Source organism: Herpailurus yagouaroundi, unplaced genomic scaffold (genome assembly GCF_014898765.1).
Source record: "Herpailurus yagouaroundi ecotype Mexico unplaced genomic scaffold, PumYag 139, whole genome shotgun sequence".
Lineage (NCBI taxonomy): Eukaryota > Metazoa > Chordata > Mammalia > Carnivora > Felidae > Herpailurus > Herpailurus yagouaroundi.
Window position 1 is genome coordinate 32,483,755 of NW_024412394.1, and position 20,796 is coordinate 32,504,550.

At 35.7% G+C, this 20,796-nt stretch overlaps 1 protein-coding gene across 2 annotated transcripts in view; it reads left to right on the plus strand.

The window, feature by feature from the left end:
- The window catches only part of SMAP1 (small ArfGAP 1), a 204,069-nt gene that overhangs the window by 52,310 nt on the left and 130,963 nt on the right, over positions 1-20,796 (plus strand). For both annotated transcript variants that reach the window (XM_040473891.1, XM_040473890.1), the window contains exon 3: positions 18,277-18,362. In XM_040473891.1, the coding sequence (XP_040329825.1) occupies positions 18,277-18,362 (86 nt within the window). The remainder of the gene's footprint in view (positions 1-18,276; positions 18,363-20,796) is intronic.

Consider the following 20,796-nt stretch of genomic DNA (forward strand, 5'->3'; position numbering starts at 1 on the left):
CCTTACTTCTGCTTCTTTTAACTCATTTCTAGTCCCATCATTCTGCTAAGTATGTACTCCTAGAGAATACTAGTTTACCCCTAATGGCCAAATCCAACTCTCCTCCCTACTCCTTGGTCTTCCTGCTTCACTTGATACTACCCCCTGCCTTCTTGAACCTTTTTCTTTGTAAAAGAAGTTGAAGTTACTATTCTACATCTTTTATTTGGTTTATTTAGTCTCCCGTTTTTTTTTTGTTTTGTTTTTACTATTTCTTTTTCTGTTTTTTTTCCCCCTTTTGGACATTTTGTACAGTTTTGTCTTTAGCCCTATTGTTCTTTAGTCTTTCTCCATAGGATAACCCATTTACTGTCACGGATTCACCTGTTATTTTTTTATGCAGATGGTTCTCCCCTGTCTTTCCAGTAGTGACTTCTATAGTGAATGTCAGTTATTTTTTACATTGCCTGTTAGAGACCTTTGGTATTCATGGATTTATCATTCTTAAGAAGCCTTGGATATCTTTGATATGAAGTGATTGGTAACTTTCCCAGGCATCCATTTTAATTGTATTAATTGTATGTTCTATGAGGCTGGAGTTGGCCAATTCAGTTGATTCCATAGCACTGGAATTTCACATGGCTTTACATATCTGTTCATCTTTGTGTATTAAGTAATTCTTGTGACATAATTAACAATTTTGTTGCTTTATGAAAAATGCTTTGCTATGAAACAAAGGAAGCTGGCTATTAATGCGATGATAGAAATGAAGAGAAATGAATAGATATGACCAGGCATTTTTTTTTTTTTGTCAGATAACATTATGTGTTTGAGTAGAATAAAGAACAGAATATCAAAATTAACTGTTGCTCTATAGCAGTATCAATAAAACCTCTATATGTTTCATATGGAAACAGGAAAAAAAGATTTATGAAATTGTTTCAGTGTTTCAATGTAGGAAATTTTGGCTACAGTCATAGTTATTAATGGGTAGCATTTATAAATGTTAAGATTGGAAGATGCCTACTAATCAGCAGCTTGACACATTTAAAATTTAAATAATAATCTGGTTGTTCAGACTGGTTTCTTAGTTAATGTCATTATTCTGATTAATCTTAAAAGCTTGTGGTGTCCTTTGATTCTTACTTCTCTCTTTTGTGTGCCTCTGTATTCCATCAGTTCTTAATTCTTTTGTTGGCTTCTGTTGCTTTCCATTCTCATTTCTCCTGCAATGTCCACAGCTCTAGCTTATTCCTGATCTTCCTATTCACTGTCACCTCCCCATCAGTTTTACCTACCACATTCAGAATAATCTTTCTGGAACATTGCTTTGGTCATTTGACTTCTCTTCTGAGAGATTTGTATTGGTTCTCCTCTGAGAATCATAAAAGTTTTATTTTCCTTAAATTGGTAATCATATACTTCTGCCATCTGGCTTCATTGTGTGTCTGTGACCTTACTCCAGATGCTCAACAGCAGATCTCTTTGGCTGTGTAGAGACAGCTGTTCCAGTTGAATTCTTCTGGTGGTGTGTATGTTTGTTTTTTGTTTTGGTTCTGCTGTTGTTGGAAATGTTTTTTGCATATTCCTTTTTTCAAACCAAATCTCCATTCTTTAAAGCCCAATAAATCCCTACTGTAATAAAGCTTCTACCAAATATGACTTGTGCCTAATTATCTACTACCATACATTGTTATTTACCTTTGTGCATGTCTGTTGGGTTAATTGTAACCTTCCAGTAGTTAGAAACTGTATCGTATGTGTATTTGTAGTCCTTGTGATGGCCTCCAGAATGCTGGGAACACAGTATGTGCTTAATTTTTGTAATAGCACAGTGAGAACAATCTTTGGTTTGATATAATTCTGTGAGATAATGTTTGCTATAGTTAGCACTGAATGGGGTAAATGGAGAAAATGAAAAAAAAATCAAGCATATGCTCTCAATTTGTCCTATATTATTTATACAGTCTCTTTTTTTTTTTTTTTCATTACCTCTGTCCTTTTCTTCCCATGTTCCTATATACTTTTAAATTCTCCACATACAGTAGCTGTAGGGAGTATAACTTAAGCTAGTGTGTGGAAGTTCCAAGGTAATATATGCAGGTACTTGAAAGGCAGTACTTTCTAGTATTTCAGGCCATCCAAAACTGAAACTGATTGCCTTGAAAAGTAATGATTTTGCCATTATTGGAATGGTTTGTGCAGAGGCTGGGCAACCACTTGGAAATCTGTAGCTGGGATTCAAGCACTGAATGGGCAAATGAGAAATAATTTAGATGACTCTGAAGTCTCTTCCATTCTTGATCTTGAGATTCTTTGATTGTATGTTCAGTCTCTTTGGTTACCACAGAAATTGAAATAACACTTTAATTATTTACGTTTGAATAAGAATGGTATATTACAGTTAGAGATGTGATTCAACTTTTTCCTAAAAGTCAAATTCTACCTTCGAGGATAAAAATTCCTGCACTCTGGGATAAATCATAAGAAGGTGGAATGATTCTCAGATTAAGTCAGAAAGACAAGTTCTAGAAGTGTTTTGAACAAACAGTTTTGTTCTTTATGCTTTCATAAGGAAAAAAATCACTAGCTAAATGGATATAGATTTCTATTTTAACCTTGTTATTCTTAGAAATACCTGCTGTCAGGTAACTTGGTAGCTTTTAGTTTAATTTAGTAATAGATGTGTGATAGTATTGACCTGCTTGTCTTAATTAATTAATTAATTAATATTTTATTTTTTAATCTTTATTTTTTTTACATTGTAATATCATTTATTTTTTTCAATATGAAGTTTATTGTCAAATTGGTTTCCATACAACACCCAGTGCTCATCCCAAAAGGTGCCCTCCTCACTACCCATCACCCACTCTCTCCTACCTCCCACCCCCCATCAACCCTCAGTTTGTTTCAGTTTTTAAGAGTCTCTTATGCTTTGGCTCTCTCCCACTCTAACCTCATTTTTTTTTTTTCCTTCCCCTCCCCCATGGGTTTCTGTTAAGTTTCTAAGGATCCACATAAGAGTGAAAACATATGGTATTTGTCTTTCTCTGTATGGCTTATTTCACTTACCATAACACTCTCCAGTTCCATCCACGTTGCTACAAAAGGCCATGTTTCATTCTTTCTCATTGCCACGTAGTACTCCATTGTGTATATAAACCACAATTTCTTTATCCATTCATCAGTTGATGGACATATAGGCTTTTTCCACAATTTGGCTATTGTTGAGAGTGCTGCTATAAACATTGGGGTACAAGTGCCCCTATGCATCAGTACTCCTGTATCCCTTGGGTAAATTCCTAGCAGTGCTATTGCTGTGTCATAGGGTAGGTCTACTTTTAATTTTTTGAGGAACCTCCACACTGTTTTCCAGAGCGGCTGCACCAATTTGCATTCCCACCAACAGTGCAAGAGGGTTCCCGTTTCTCCACATCCTCTCCAACATCTATAGTCTCCTGATTTGTTCATTTTGGCCACTCTGACTGGCGTGAGGGGATATCTGAGTGTGGTTTTGATTTGTATTTCCCTGATGAGGAGCGACATTGAGCATCTTTTCATGTGCCTGTTGGCCATCTGGATGTCTTCTTTAGAGAAGTGTCTATTCATGTTTTCTGCCCATTTCTTCCCTGGATTACTTGTTTTTTGGGTGTGGAGTTTGGTGAGCTCTTTATACATTTTGGATACTAGCCCTTTGTCTGATATGTCATTTGCAAATATCTTTTCCCATTCCGTCGGTTGCCCTTTAGTTTTGTTGGTTGTTTGCTGTGCAGAAGGTTTTTATCTTCATGAGGTCCCAATAGTTCATGTTTGCTTTTAATTCCCTTGCCTTTGGGGATGGGTCAAGTAAGAAATTGCTGTGGCTGAGGTCAGAGAGGTTTTTTCCTGCTTTCTCCTCTAGGGTTTTGATGGTTTCCTGTCTCACATTCAGGTCCTTTATCCATTTTGAGTTTGTTTTTGTGAATGGTGTAAGAAAGTGGTCTAGTTTCATTCTTCTGCATGTTGCTGTCCAGTTCTCCCAGCACCATTTGTTAAAGAGGCTGTCTTTTTTCCATTGGATACTCTTTCCTGCTTTGTCAAAGATTAGTTGGCCATACTTTTGTGGGTCTAGTTCTGGTGTTTCTATTCTATTCCATTGGTCTATGTGTCTGTTTTTGTGCCAATACCATTCTGTCTTGATGATTACAGCTTTGTAGTAGAGGCTAAAGTCTGGGATTGTGATGCCTCCTGCTTTGGTCTTCTTCAAAATTACTTGGCTATTCAGGGCCTTTTGTGGTTCCATAAGAATTTTAGGATTGCTTGATCTAGCTTCGAGAAGAATGCTGGTGCAATTTTGATTGGGATTGCATTGAATGTGTAGATAGCTTTGGGTAGTATTGACATTTTAACAATATTTATTCTTCCAACCCATGAGCACAGAATGTTTTTCCATTTCTTTATATCTTCTTCAATTTCCTTCATAAGCTTTCTATAGTTTTCATCATACAGATCTTTTACATCTTTGGTTAGGTTTATTCCTAGGTATTTTATGCTTCTTGGTGCAATTGTGAATGGGATCAGTTTTCTTTATTTGTCATTCTGTTGCTTCATTGTTAGTGTATAAGAATGCAATTGATTTCTGTACATTGATTTTGTATCCTGCAACTTTGCTGAATTCATGTATCAGTTCTAGCAGACTTTTGGTGGAGTCTATCGGATTTTCCATGTATAATATCATGTCATATTTTATTTATTTTTGATAGAGGGAGACAGAGCACAAGTTGGGGAGGGGCAGAGAGAGAAGGAGACACAGAATCTGAGGCAGGCTCCAGGCTCCGAGCTGTCAGCACAGAGCCCCACACAGGGCTCGAACTCACCACCTGGGAGATCATGACCTGATCAACTGACTGAGCCACCCAGGCACCCTTGCTTGTGTTAATTTAAACTTTTGATCTTTCTTAGAAAAAAATTGTCCTTAGTAAGTTAAAATTACAGATTTTCCATAATACTCATCAGTAAGCTTTATTGTGTTCTGTGGCCTCAGGTTGAATTCCTAATCAGTCTAAATACAGTGAGAATAGGTGAAAGAGAATTGGTAGGTATTTAAATATTTCTCTGTATCTAAAAAAGTAATTAAAATTACAGGTACTTCCTTTGTTTTGTTTTTTAAATTTATTTGTTTTGAGAGACATAATGAGTAGGGGAGGGGCAGAAGGAGAGGGAGAGAGAGAATCCCAAGCAGGCTCTGCACTTGATAATGGAAAAATTATAAGATGGCTGACAGGACTGATGGGGGAATTCCAGTCCCCACCCAAAGACTCTCCTTCTTGGTTCTTTTCCTGCCCCTGCTTGCCTCGGGCACCAAAATGTGCCACTAATGCGGGAAGTAACAGACTATAAATTAATTGCCCGCCATGCTTATGCTCTGGGGTCAGACCTCTGGAGAGTGATCTCCTCTCAGCTGGCTGCTGTGAAATAAACCTCCTGCCTTCCAGGATCAACGAGTGCCTTGGTTCTTCCGTGGGGTGATCCAGACTAGGTTCCATAACACTCTGACAACACAAGTCCAACTTGAGACTTGATTTCACCAACTGAACCTTGAGATCATAACCCGAGCTGAAATCAAGAGACGGATGCTTAACCAACTGAGCTACCAAGGCACACATAAAATTATAGGCACTTGTTATATTGGTCATATTGTGCTCATGTTCAACAGTAAAATTGGGATGTAAAGGATTATAAAGAGTAGGGGATGAAAGTGGCCAAATAGATTGAAGAAGTTTTCTCCTTTTTGACCCTCTGACACAGTATATTTCATTTAATGTTATGATACATTTTATACTTTAAAAGCATGTTTGTGTAATAAGATTGCAGTTGATAGAAGTACAGCATTCCTGTGAGGTATCTGTGCCATCCTTAAAAAAGAAAACTGGAGCTAGAATATTGATAGGCAGTTGAATATTGATAGGCAGCAAATTCAACTTGAATTGTGCAGTTGTGCAGGTTTGTTTTAATTTATAACACCATTTTTAAGTCATTAAAGGAAGGTGAGATAAGTTACTATGTTTTCCATGGGAATTCTGCAGAGGAGCAAGATGCATTACATAAAATATAATATTATGATTAATTTTACCTGTTTTTATTTTTGTTAATGAGACTAAATGAAAATTTAAAAGGATAAGACTTACTTGCTCAGATTATCTTTTTGTTGCACAGCGGTGGTATACATGTAAGATAGTTGTTATGCATTGGTGTGTAGCCACTGCAGCCTTCCTGTGCTTAATGTTTGTGTGGTATGTCTTCTTTTGTGCTTTTATGTTTAACTGATCTATATTGTTAAATATAAATAGGTTTCCTTTAGACAAGAAATGCCCTGGGATATGCTCTTCCAGTATGCAGTTTCACCTTTTCTTCTTTTTTTAATTTCAATGACTTAAAAAAAATTTTTTTTTAACATTTATTTACTTTTGAGAGACAGAACACGAGTGGGGGAGGGGCAGAGAGAGAATGAGACACAGAATCTGAAGCAGGCTCTAGGCTCTGAGCTGTCAGCACAGAGCCAGAAGAGGGGCTCAAACTCACAAACCATGAGATCATGACCTGAACCGAAGTTGGACAACCCACTGAGCCACCCAGGGGCCCCTTACAGTGACTTTTTAAAATTAGTTTTTCAGTGTTCTGTCTCCATGTTTGAGTATTTTTCTTTAGTGACTCTCTTACATGTATGTTGCATCAGGGTGCCTAGGTGGCTCAGTCGGTTGAGCGTCCGACTTTGGCTCCGGTCATGATCTCCAGGTTCTGTGCTGACCGCTCAGAGCCTGGAGCCTGCTTCAGATTCTGTCCCTCTTTCTCTCTGCCCCTCCTCCCACTCGTGGTCTGTGTCTCTCTCTCTCTCAAAAAATAAATAAAACATTTAAAAAAAAAGTTAACATGTGTGTCAGATCTTGATTGCTTAACTCCAGTATTCATCACTTTCTCTTGGATTCTTCTCATTACTTTTTTTTTTATTAAACTTTTTTTCCTTTTTCCTCTCTAGTTTTTATCGGCCATTATTTTATTGTGTTTATTTGTTCTCATGTTCCATTTATTTCATATTCATTTCTGAAATATTTTCCTTTTATTTCTAATTCCTGTTTTTATTTTAATTCTGATATTTTGAACTTCTGATTTAGTTGTTCTTTCATAACTTCACATGTCTTTTAACTCATTTTACATGTTCTTTCATATCTTGCATATGTTTTTTGGCTTGTTTTGAATTAGTAGGTGTACAGTGTTGATCTGTTTTCTGAGTGTATTTGTTCTAGTGTGGATTCGTTGTAGAGATGTTATTCTGCTTCTTATTCTCTTTTTCTTCTGATACCTGTATGAGATTTGACCTTGATTCTTTTCTGTTGATCATTTTTTTTTTTTTTAATTTTTTTTCAACGTTTATTTATTTTTGGGACAGAGAGAGACAGAGCATGAATGGGGAAGGGGCAGAGAGAGAGGGAGACACAGAATCGGAAACAGGCTCCAGGCTCTGAGCCATCAGCCCAGAGCCTGACGCGGGGCTCGAACTCACGGACCGCGAGATCGTGACCTGGCTGAAGTCGGACGCTTAACCGACTGCGCCACCCAGGCGCCCCTCTGTTGATCATTTTTATGTAGTATTGGTTTTCTTTACTTTTAAAAGGAATTGAATTTTTTTTTTAAATGTTTTTATTTTTGAGACAGAGACAGAGCATGAGCACAGGAGGGGCAGAGAGAGAGGGAGACACAGAATCTGAAGCAGACTCCAAGCTCTGAGCTGTCAGCACAGAGCCCGATGTGGGGCTTGAACTCACGGACTGTGAGATCATGACCTGAGCTGAAGTCGGACGCTTAACCGACTGAGCCACTCAGGCGCTCCACTTTTAAAAGGAATTGAGATTCAAGATAGCTTTTCTAATTGCACAGACCTCTCTTCATTGGTTTTTGTGTAATGTTTAAAAATAAGGCTACTTGTTTTCTGAGATTTTTTTTTTGCTCTGTTCCCTTTTCCCACTTTTATCTCAAGCTTTTCTTCTTTTATTTCCATTTTTTTAGTCCATTTCAATTTTGAATCCTTTCCCAGGACTTTCTCCTCAGGGTGGGGCTTTCTTCTAGAAGGGAAATTTGGTGGTTATGTCATGAGAATTCATAGGGGCTAGATTGTTTCCCCCCATTTCAAGCTTATTGTAGACCTTTTGCACATATTTGCTATTGGATTGGGTAAAACTCCTTTTCAGTTTCATGTGCATTCTTCAGACTGGTTCACTGTAATTTCCAGTTTGTATGTCTTCACTGTTTTAGTGTTCTGTTTCCAGATCCACTCAGCTCCCCATTAGTGGCAGACATCTTGCAGGGCAGTGGTTGTTAGTGCCTTGTCTCTACCAGATAGTGTTATCGGGTTTGTGGTGATACTCTATCACCAGGTTTTGTTGTAAATATTTTCCATGGGTTTTTGGTTTTTCTGTCTAGTTATTCTTTTTTTGTTGTTTGTTTTTGGTGAGAAGTTTCTGGGAGCTTTAAAACTGTGAGAATTACAGAATTCCTATGACAAGCAATATTTTATAGAATAAAATTCCAGGTTAATAAAGCTAATTTGAAGAGCTCCATGATTTCACTACATCTGACCTGCTATGTATTAGAACATTATTTAATCTCTCCACGTTTTGACCCATGGCCTCATGTGCATTCTTTTAAAGTTGATTGAGATTCACTTGTATTGATTCCCTGCCAGGATCATGAAATGTGTCCTCAAAGAAGAGCCGAGCAAGGGGGCAGCTTACAGTGTTCGGTTTATGTGTTGCCTGTATGTGCAAAGTGAGATGAAGAAAGAAATGTGATACTGTCTGCAACAAAATTTAATCTGTGAAGTTTAATAAGAGGTTTGCATTTTTAAACAGTACATTTGAGAAAAAGTCACATGTATTCTGAATTTGTGCAAGATTATGCCCTGTATTTTCCTCTTGATTTTTACATTGATTTTGAGGTTTTAAGCTTAAAAAGTCAGTAGTAGTTTTTAGAATTATCTTCCTAGTAACTGTCTGTAGTTCTTTGGGTCGAAGCAGTGAACAAGATGTTACTTAGATATTAGACATTACTAAGATATTACTTAGTGCAAGTCTTCATCAATTCAACTCTGTTCATTTTACAGTGCCTAGTCTAGATAGAACTGAGAGAATAAAACTAAAGGAATACTAAACTGTTTGAAGAAAAAGGCTTGTATCTCCATATAGAGTGCTATATTTGGTAGGAAATTGTTATGTGGCAGTGAATGAATATCTGTATGAATAGATCATTTTAAAACATTGTTATTATTCATTGCATATAATATTTTAGAGGTGTAGCCACTGCTCTTCCTTGCTTTGTGTGACTATAATAATGATAGAAGATGGCACACATAGTCAGGCTGGGACTCTGTAGACCTTGGTTCTAGTTTTGGCTTTGTTAACTAAATGGTGGGTAATCTTTAGAAAATCACTTAGTAGTGACTCCTTTCTCTTTAAAAAAAAAATCATCAGTATCCAGTGCTATGCTAAGTTCTAAACATATTTTAACGATGTCTCATTACTATTTTTATAGTGACCTTTATTTGTTTATGAATTTCTGGAAGCATACTACAGAGTACACAGGGTCTCCTGGGCAGAAAGATGGAGAAAGCATGTTGTATTTGAGAAAGTGAAGTAGTTTCCTGTGACCAGAGTATTGGGTGCTGTTATATATGTCATAGGAGATGAAGGCAAAAGTTTCAGTGGGGAGTTAGTTGGTTTGGTCTTGATCCTATCACTGATAGGGGGAGGGGATAGGGATACATCAGGGAATTCTTAAAATATAAATTGAAGAGTGATGTTTAATGGTATGTTCCATTTAAGAACCTACATCTGATGGACTTGTTCCTGCAATGGCCAAGGCAGTGAGTGACTAGATCTTGAACTAAATTGGTGGTAATGGGGGAGGGAGGGGAAGGCTGTAACAAATAAAAAAGAGTTAGAGTCACTAAGGCTTCTGACAGAAGAGGGGAGAGTCCAGGATGATTCTTGAGCTGGGCCTTAAGTACCTAGGATGAAAGTAGTGGTTTATTCCTAGACTTCAAATGGTATGGATTTCGTAGTAAGTACAGATTACTAAAGATTGTGATGTGAAGCTTTTCCAACTTTGTTATAATGGTGTTTAATTTTATTGCTTTAAAAAATACATTCTCTGAATTTGTAAGAACTAGCAAATGAAAATTGGTACCTCTAATTCAACATCATCATTTAAAATTTTTAATTTTTAAATATGTGTGGTTTACTTACTTTGTACCTAGAAACAACAATTAAAACAGAAAGAGAACAATTCCCCTAAAACACAATTTTATGAAACCTGGAGGAATGGACTCTGTATTAAATATTTACAAAGAGTTCCTGAGACCAAAAATGGTGGCCCTTCTTTTCCAGCAGCTGGAATCCAAAAGATCTTGAAACCAGTCCTGAAAAGCTTGCTCCTATGCAAGAAATCCTGGTGGCTTTTGAGAGGAAGATAGAGAACTATTCTGGAAAATTTCAAGTGGTAGTAGAGGTGAGTCACTGACATGAAGAATTTATCCAGGGACTACAAATACTCATTTCCTCTTTTTTTTATTAACATTAAAAAAAATATATACATTCAGATAAGGCAGTTTGAAAATCTTAGTCTTTGTGTTCTGAAAACTTTAATGAATAGAATATAGAACAAGTAGTATTCCCTTGCTCACATAAAATTATATGTTGAAATTTTAAGAAGCAAAAGCAGATACATTCAATGATTTAATCTTTAGCAACAGTTCTGTTTCTTTAAGAAGATGATACTGAGAAAAGGTATCATAAGTAAATCATAACTAAATCACAAGTATATTTATACTTGGAGCGTAGGATATACTTGCATGGGATTCTTAAAAATGTGTTAATTTCATTTGGTTCATAACCTCTTTGATCACTAGAACACTTTGTTTTCCTAGTAGGAGTGGATGCTCTCATTCATGCTGCTTGGATACCCTAGCTAAGCTTCTCTGAATAATATTTTATTTAGAAACAATGCAGGATTAATGTAGCCCCCTTCAAATTATTCATTGTTTTGGGGAATGAGAATTATATGGACATGGCACAAACTTCAAAGGGTACAAAGGGTGTAAAAGTAGTTTTCCTCTGGTTTCTATTCCTCAGTCATCCAATTTTCTTCTGTAGGAACAACCGTATTTATTAGTTTGTTGTGTAGTTTTCCTGAAGTATTTTATGCATCTATATAAACATCTGGGTAGTACACATTTTTAGCTGTTTTCATATCTTACACAATAACCTTTAATCTTGTAGGTGAGACTCTTCCCCACCCCTCAGACAATTCAGAAGAGTTTTAATTTATATCGCTTTACCTTTCTTCCTCTAGATTTGGTGTAATGTAGCACCTTTCCATTACACACTAACTTTTAAGATTGTATTGATTATTTTAATATTTTGCATTTTGGCCATTGGGAATTTAGAAGATCCAGTTGACACATTGTAACCTTATCATTTGAAATAGAGCAATTAGCAATCTTAGTCTTTTGTTTTGTAGCTGCTGTTCTTTTCTCCACTTATTCCATTTTTTTTAAAGTAGCCAGTAAACTCCAAAAGGTCAGTCAGTACACACATAAACATTTATGAAAACTATGCAGGGAGCTTCCTGTATTAATACATTAGTGTGAATTCTAGCTTAACTATAAATGGCTTTTGACCTGGTAATTCTTAGTATCTGAGGGAGAAAGTCCAGGAAGCATAGGGACAGATAGGAGGTAGGTTGAGAAAAGAGAAAGAATGCACAAGGTGAAAGAGAGGGGACGTCCAAAGAGCTATAGTTCTTAAACACAGCCACTGAACCTGGACTTGACTGTATTTGGTTTTGCTGAGCTAACAACAGATAGAAGTCATACCCTGAAGTAGTTGTATCACTTAGTTGGATTCCAGAGTGCTCTGCTTTCCAATATTTTGGAAGACTAAAGAAAGGAAAAAAATTAGCAAGTTTTATTCTTAGGAGAATGAATCATTAACTTGGAATTTTAGGTGGCCTGTCATTTATCTTGCCATTTACTATTATTTCCTGATATTGATAAAGATGTGGAGGCACATTTTGTTTCTGTCTGTTCCTGTTACTTCTTAGCTTCACACTTATTTTAAGGCTCTTTTTTTCACTAAAACTGATTTTGTGGGGGGCTTAATTTTTTTTTTCCATTGGAGATACCCCTGTTGACATGAAATAGTGATTTTTTAAAAATATAATTTATTGTCAAGGTAGCTAAGATACAGTGTATATAGTGTGCTCTTGGGTTTCAGTGATAGATTCCCATGATTCATCGCTTACAAGCAACACCCAGTGCTCATCCCAACAAGTGCCTTCCTCAGTGCCTATCACCCGTTTTCCCCTCTCCCCGACTCCTCCTCATCAACTGTCAGTTTGTTCTCTGTATTTAAGAGTCTCTTATGGTTTGTCTCCCTCTCTGTTTGAAACTATTTTTTCTCCTTCCCTTCCCCCATGATCTTCTGTTAAGTTTCTCAAGTTCCACATATGAATGAAAACGTATGATATCTGTCTTTCTCTAACTTATGTCACTGAGTGTAATACCCTCCATTTCGATCCACCTTGTTGCAAATGGCAAGAGTTTATTCTTTCTCATTGCCAAGTGTGTGTGTGTATGTGTATACACACCACATCTTCTTTATTCATTCATCAGTTGATGGACATTTGGGCTCTTTCCATAATTTGGCTGTTGTTGATAGCGCTGCTATAAACATTGGGGTACATGTGCCCCTATGAATCAGCACCCCTGTATCCTTTGGATAAATTCCTAATTAGTGCTATTGCTGGGTCATAGGGTAGTTCTATTTTTAATTTTTTGAGGAACCTCCACACTGTATCTAGAGTGGCTGCACCAGTTTGCATTCCCACCAACAGTGCAAGAGGGTTCTCGTTTCTCCACATCCTTGGCAGCATCTGTTGTTTCCTGAGTTGTTAAGTTTAGCCACTCTGATGGTGTGAGGTGGTATCTCAATGTGGTTCTGATTTGTAAGAAATAGTGATTTTTTTAAAAAAAACGTTTTTACAATAGTGTTACAGAAAAATAAAATTTCCTAGTACATTTGTTTGCCTACTCCTTGACTCTGCTTATTGTCCTTATAGCTGTTCCTGCTTGTTGTATTTGTTAACTTTTTTCAGTTATTTTTATTTTTTATCAAAGTACAGTTGACATATAATGTTACATTAATTTCAGGGGTATAGCATAGTGATTTGACAGCTCTGTAAGTTATGCAGTGCTCACTGCAAACGGAGATACCATGTGTTACAAGTTTACTTTTTGTATGTTTTAGTTTACTAAATTATACAAATCCCATAAGTAAATGCCAATTTAAACTTTAAATTGACAACCTCAGTTTACTTCAGTCTCTGTAAAACATGAAAAAACTTAGAACTCTTTGGAATATAGATTTTTATTGTTTTTAGTGCAAAAACTAGGATTGGGTGAAATGTTTTCTATTTAGAAAGTTTCAGAAATAGAAATATTTTATCTATGTTAGATTGTGAAGAAGTATGTTAGCCTGTAGATGTTTTTCAGCATTCCAGTTCAAACAGTAATTTTTGAAATTGAATCTCAGATAACTTGTGAGTCTTTGGGTGGGTGGTGTTCTTTGTATTGGCTTATATGGAGAAACTGAAAACAAAGATTATGGATTGACAAAGACAAAATACTTTTAATAGTAGGTTTTGAGTTTTAAGTTTATTTATTTTAGGGGGGGAGGGACAGAGAGAGAGGGAAAGAGAATCGCAACCAGGCTCTGCACTGTAAGTGCGGAGCCTGATGCGGGGTTTGAACTCGTGAACTGTTAAGATCATGGCCTGAGCTGAAATCAAGAGTTGGACGCTTAACCAACTGAGCCACCCAGGAGCCCCTGAGATTCTTAAGTGGGATTTATTATACTATTTTCAGGTGAAACCTTCCTTTGCAATGATAATGGTAGTGATTTTGAATGAAGATTATTTAAGCAAAAAGTACAATATAAAATTCATCTTTCTAGAAACATACAGTGTATAAAATGAGGACATATTGAATTTCAAATGAATAGGAAATAACATTAATTTTTAAATATATACTACCTAAATGGCGTTTATTATAACTGAAAAACACATTTAACTTACTCTTCAATATATATATTTTTAAAAGTAATAATGCATATTGACTTTTTATTTAATATATTCTTATAATCATTTCTTTGTCAATAATTTCAGTATATTTTCTGCCCCTTGGATATTTGACTTTTTTAAAAATCAATTTTGAGGCAAAAAATAGTTTATTAAGTAAATACCTACTTAAAAATATTTTTAAGGCACCTGAGTGGCTCAGTTGTTAAGCATCTGACATCAGCTCAGGTCATGATCTCACAGTTCATGGGTTTGAGTCCCACATCAGGTGAGCAGAGCCCCGCTTCTGGTGAGCTTGAGCCCTGCTTTGGATAAAATGTGAGCCCTGGGTGAGCCTCACTTCTCTCTGTCTCTGTTTCTGTCTCTGTCCTCCCTTCCCCCCCTCTCTCTCCCCCCTTTCCTCTCTCTCTCTCTCTCTCCCCGCCCTTCTCCCCCCCTCTCCTTCTCCTTCTCTCCCTCTCTCTTTCCCTCCCTTCCTCCCTCCCTCCCTCTTTCTCTCTCCCTCTCTCTGCCCCTCGCTCACTTGCTCCCTCTCTCTCTCTCTCTCAAAAAACTTTTTTTAACCAAACTTGTAGAAAATTTGATTTAAATAATTAAGAGTCCTCTTCTTCCATTTTTCATGTTTGAAATGTGCGAGAGAGAGAGAAGGAATGACAGAATTACATGCTTTCTGTAAAGCCAAAGAATTTTCAAATTTGGTAAATTTAAAAATTTTTAATGGTCTATTTGGCATCCTTACAAGTATTCCTCCTTTTGGAGAAGTGAAAGTAAGTTTGGAAGTTTAAGTTTTTCAGGATGGTGTATAGTATTAGATCTGGCTTGATTGGAAACTACATGGAAGAAGTTAAGGTAGCTAGTTCATTAACCATAACTTAATTCTCATTGTAGTTAAATAATAAAATATTATTATTATTATTTATTATTTTTTTAAAGAAGTGTATGCCCTTTATCATCCCTCCTTTCCCCTTTTTTGCAACCAGTCCACTCATTTGAGCTCTGGGATACTGAATCATAAATTGCCAAAGAATAAGCAACTAAAATTTTGCTTTCTACCAGTACATTTTGCTAAAGCTTTTTGGTTGAGAGAACCCAAAAGAAAAGCAGTAATATCTTAATAACAGGAATGATGTTTTAATAATGGAGGCAATACCTAAAGTATTTTTCTATCTTGTGGTGAAATTTCCTGGACACTTATTTCAATTAGCTGGTGCCTGGTGGTAAGGATTTTCAGCCTTGTAACTGATTCATTGTATTACTCAGTAGAGAAATCATATAACCTCTTTGTGCCTCAGTTTCTTTATCTGTAAAATGAAAACTGAGCTCTAAAGCAAAGAGCTTGGTGTTTGTAAGTCTTGCAGGATGTAGTCCCCAGTTCCATTGGATATAGCCTGAGATATCAAAACTACTACTGATGGCTGATGTTTCTATCAGGAGTTGAATACTCGTGGCGACTAATAATCTTGGGTCTGTTACTTAACATCTTGCCACTTCTGTTTCCTTTCCTGCCAAAGTAGGGTAATAATGTCTAAAGCAGGGTTTTTTGAAATTTAAAATGGCGTATATATGTATATATATGCAATTTCTATAATATATATGCAATTTATAGTAATATTTATAATTTATGTATAAAAATAAAGTATTGAGGCTAAAGCTCGTTATTGTAGTTGTTAGGCTATTTTCATTATTTTCTTCTGATTACTAGACACAGTTTGCTCTTTAGGACCAATAGAATAAATTTTCATAAGTGCTCTATATGGCCCTTAAATGTAGTGTTTTGAAACTGAAGACAGCTAGTTTGTACCATATTCCTATCAACTCCCCCAATGCCAGCTCCTGTTGTTTTTTCCCCTTGCTTTAACCATCTCCAAATTGCTTAACCTTTTCATTTTCACTGATCCTTTTGTTGCTGACCTTCCTTTCTCACTACTCTGTTCTACTTTTTAGAAACCTAGAAACTATCTGAGCCACTAATATCATCTTACAAAATGATCTTTCTACATCTGTGACGTCATTTAATCCTTGTTTCTTCTAATCCCAACTAACATATACACCACATGCACCTGTACCCTTTCACACTTTTGGCCATGGTCTTCTATAGAAATGGCTCATTATTTCACATTACTTGTCCTTTTCAGATTTTTATACCTTGTTTTTTCTCACCTGCATCCCTAGAACAACATTAAATAATTTGGTGTAATATACATATATACCTTGTTCCTAATTACTTTTTATTTTGTCAAAATTTTAATAACCTACATTAAATAAAGAGAATATTTTATATAAAATGTGTACAATCATATTCATTGAAAGTAAGATATTTCTATAAAAAGCATCTCTGTTTTATGGACTAATAAGAAAAAACTATAATTTACAAGATACCATCAGTTTTAAGATGTATTTCATTTCATTAATGTTGAAATATGAAGAAAAATGTAACTTAGGATCAATGAGATACGACATATATAGTAGATACTGTTTTTAATCTTACTAAATTTTTTGTTAGAATTTCCATGTATTCTTGTTTGCTTGATGGAAACTTTTAAATTTTCTTACTTTCATAGTTTCTGTGAGTTACTTTTTGCTTTATTGCAGATATTGTGAAAAGTATGAGACAATTTTTCTTGCTTTAGTTCTTCCTAAATGTTTAATGCTTTTATGATTACATAACTTGGATCACCTTTACTTAATAAATTCCCACCATGACACAAAGATGAAACCTCATTTGAATACTTGAGAGGGCAAACATTTTTTCTTTCAAGAAGAGAGAGCTATACGAAAAGTTTCTAAGCTTTTCTCCCCACACACAGAATTTACATGTTAGCTCTCCTCATATTCATGCTAGTATATGTCATGATGTAATAGAGCCTCTGACCTTGTACTGTCAGTTCACTTTACACAGTTTTCCCCCTTACCTTATATACCTTTGGTTTTATTTTGTCTTAGCTATGTAAAAAAAACCTCATTTCTTTTTCAGTTTTTCTTTCCATTATATTTCCCAGCCCCCTATTAATTACTTCACTTTCTTATGATCTCTCTTATTATCTTGTTTACTCTGAGAGAGTATGTTGAGGTGGGTGCGATAGGTATCCAGAAATGAGTGTATATTAGTATTTTACATACCTTACAACTCAGTTGGGATAAAAAAGTCACTGTATTTTTTTATTTGAAGGAAGATGGTTCTGTGTCCACTTGAGGGCTACAACTCAAGGTCGATGTCTGGAAATCTGTTAGACCTGGGCTGTCTTCTTGGAGCTGTGGAGTGTGTCTAGGAGATCAGAAGGAAAAAGAAGGGATTATACAAACTGATCTTTCTACCAATTAAAACATTTTAAGGAACCCAAGCTCTATGTAAATGATGTAAAATAGTAATAGAATAGTATTTTGTTTGTAAATGTTAATTTAGTTTCTAATGTAATAGAATGTCCAGGAAGTATTGTTTGGCTAATCCTTACTCACAGAAGATACTGAAACTTAGTTAAACTGGTTGAAGTGATTTTCAGATTATTTTATGCCTCCTGAGTAGTTCTTATTTTGGGGGCTTGTAGATTTTAGGGAGACTTTGGGCCATCACGTGCAGGTTTTTTGTAGGGAGGGGATCCATAGCTTTCAGCAGAATCTTAAAGAGTTTAACCCCAAGGAAATAAACCCTCTTTAGAGTTTTAGGTTAGCACTATTTCTTTTTTATCTACTCTCCATTGTGATTTTGATTGTAAATCATGAAAACCCAGGAGTATTTTGAAACTCAAAACAAAGAAAATTTGGTCTTGAGCTGTTACCGTTGGAAATGGCAGTATTGTTCAAGTGGTGTATTTAAAACAATAATAAAACTGCCCATGAACTACCAGGAAATTACTTTTAGGAAGATGGTATTATTTTCACAGAAAAAGACATTAGAAAACTATGGGTCCACATAAGTTGAGTAAATGTGAGGAATTAAACATATACTTTGAACTTTAGTAATTTCATAGTTGTGATTTAAATTATTTTCCTTAGAAAATATATCTTGCAAATAATAAATGTTACCTGGTATTTGTTTGTATATATGTGTGTAGGTATGTATATGTATGTGTATATGGGAATTACTTTTTTTATATGAGTAATGAAAATACTTGATTTTTCTTTTTATTTTAGTGCATGCAAGATATGGGAAATACTAAAGCAAGACTACTCTATGAAGCCAATCTTCCAGAGAATTTTCGAAGACCACAGACAGATCAGTATCCTTTAAACTGTATTTATTGTGGGTTTAAAAAAAATTAACTGATTTTTATACTTCATATTTTAACTGTATTTAGAAAGTTGTGAACTTTACCATGATGTTATTTCTTTATTTAATTAATTAATTTATTTATTTATTTATTTATTTTTAAAATATTTTGTTACGTATTTTGAAAGAGAGAAAGAGTGTGCACGCATGAGTTGGGGAGAGGGCAGAGAGGGAGAGAATCCCAAGCAGGCTATGTACTATCAGATCCTGGAGATCAGAGAGACCATGTAGAATAATACTAGTATAGCCTTGAAATGAGCAATGATGAAGTTATAAATTAGTGCATTAAGAATGGACAAGAAGGAATTGGGAAGATTGCAAAGAAATTGGGAAAGCAGGAGCAATTGGATTAGATTAAAACTGGCTCTGTTTCTGAAGAAGATACTGGGATGACCCCAGATATTAAAGCTTGCCTGAGGTTCTATGGTGAAGTAAAACATATTCCCAGACAGAAAGTATTCAGTACCAGATGAAGGTTGAAGGGTCAGAAAGGAAAGGTGATAAGCCATGCTTCATGGCTTTGGACAGGTTGAGGTGTCTGTTGGACATATACATGGAGATCCCCATTTAGTAGCTGGAAACATGGGTCTGGACCTTAGAAGAAAGCAGGAAATTCAGTGCAGATTATAGAGTAATTTAGCATGTAGGGAATACGAAAGTGTTGAGTGAAGTTGTGTTTACCCAGGGCAGTGGTCCTATATTCTTTTTTGTGTGTTTTATTAAAAATCTTGGGAATGCTGTTTTCTTTCTCCTCTGAAAAATGGAGGCCTAGGGCAGAACCCTGGAATAGAGCATGGCAGAAGGAAATAGAGTAGAGCAAAGAAGTAATGTCCTGGGTTTTTACCAGTTGCTTGCTAGTTGTATTTATTTCTCTTCTCTTTGGTTCTCACCCCACAGGCTGAGTTGACGCTCAAATGGAAGAATTTTCTTTCTGTGGAAGTTTGTGTGTGTGTTTGGGTCAGTTTGGTTTGAGTTGGTTTTTTTGGACTTCTCTTGAAGATTACAGGGTAAATTCTTGAAGTTCTTGAAGTTTTTGATAGTATCCTTTATTTGGTATCTTGTGGGTGAAAGTGGCTTCCAAGTTATTTAATATATCATCATGATTCTGTATTGTTTTCAAAGAAGTCTTGAAGGTATTTCAGAAAGGACTGGATGTAGTTTTTTGGTATTCTCTTACATTGAACTTTTTTTTTGTTTTTTTTTTTTTAATTAATTAATTTATTTTGAGAGTGAGAGAGAGGAGGGTAGGGGCAGAAAGAGAGGAGAGAGATGTGCAGAACCCAGTGTGGGCCTCATTCTCAGGCACTGTGACATCGTGACTTGAACCAAAATCAAGAGTTGGATGCCAACTCCTGAGCCACCCAGGCACACCTCACATTGAAATGTTCTATCCACTGTTTCATATATGTTGGTAGCAATACTATTTCTTCTCAAATAATTACCATCAATTTTATGATGAACCTTATAGAAATAAAGGATTAATGAGGTAGTGAGTTATTAATTCTGTTATTATTTTTGCTGATATATTTTTAAATGTTTGGTACTTAGCTAAAAATTTCAGGAGAGATAAGATTTTTACAGTGAATTGATTGATGTTTGGTATCATTACATCCTCGACCTTTGACACACTGAAGATACAATGTTGTGAACAGCAGCTGATGTAGCTTTACTGCTTAAAAAAGGTTAGCGGTGTGCTAGGCACTAGCTTGGCATTTTATGTACATTATCTTTTTTTTTAATTCTGAAAATAACTCAGTGAACTAGAGCATAGTATTTTCCTTTTTGAGGGTGTGGAAAGGTGGGATGCTCAAAGAGTTATTAAGAAATTTCTCAAAGCTTCCAGACTTTTCCTCCTGTAGACGGGCACTTGAATATTTTTAAATGATGATAGTCTAAGTAAAATCAGTGTTGCCACTTTTGAGTCTTGATGGCCTTCAACAATAGATAGGCTTATGGTTTGGGACTCTTTGCAGCTAGATCATAAGATTTAGATAATAGATTTTAACTTCTAAGTAGCTGGTGTGATTCATTTCGGGCTTTTGGATTATGTATATTTTTGCTAACGTGTGCTCAAGCATGCTTATATGATTTTTCAAACTAAATTTACTTCTTCTAAAGCATTTAAAAATTATGGTCATATTTATATGAGGTGTTGACTTACTGTTCACAAAAAGATAATCTAATGGTGTCAGAAACTACTTAAAGAGGGATTTTGTCGAAACAGATTTGATGACACAAAGATGACCACTACGAGTTTAAGATGACATGCCCTGGGCCATGAGACCAGTCCCTATATCCAGTATAATACTGTGGCCTTAAAATTGTTTTTACCTTAAATATTATAGCAACATCACTTTATTCCCTTTTTTAAATTATGAAACATT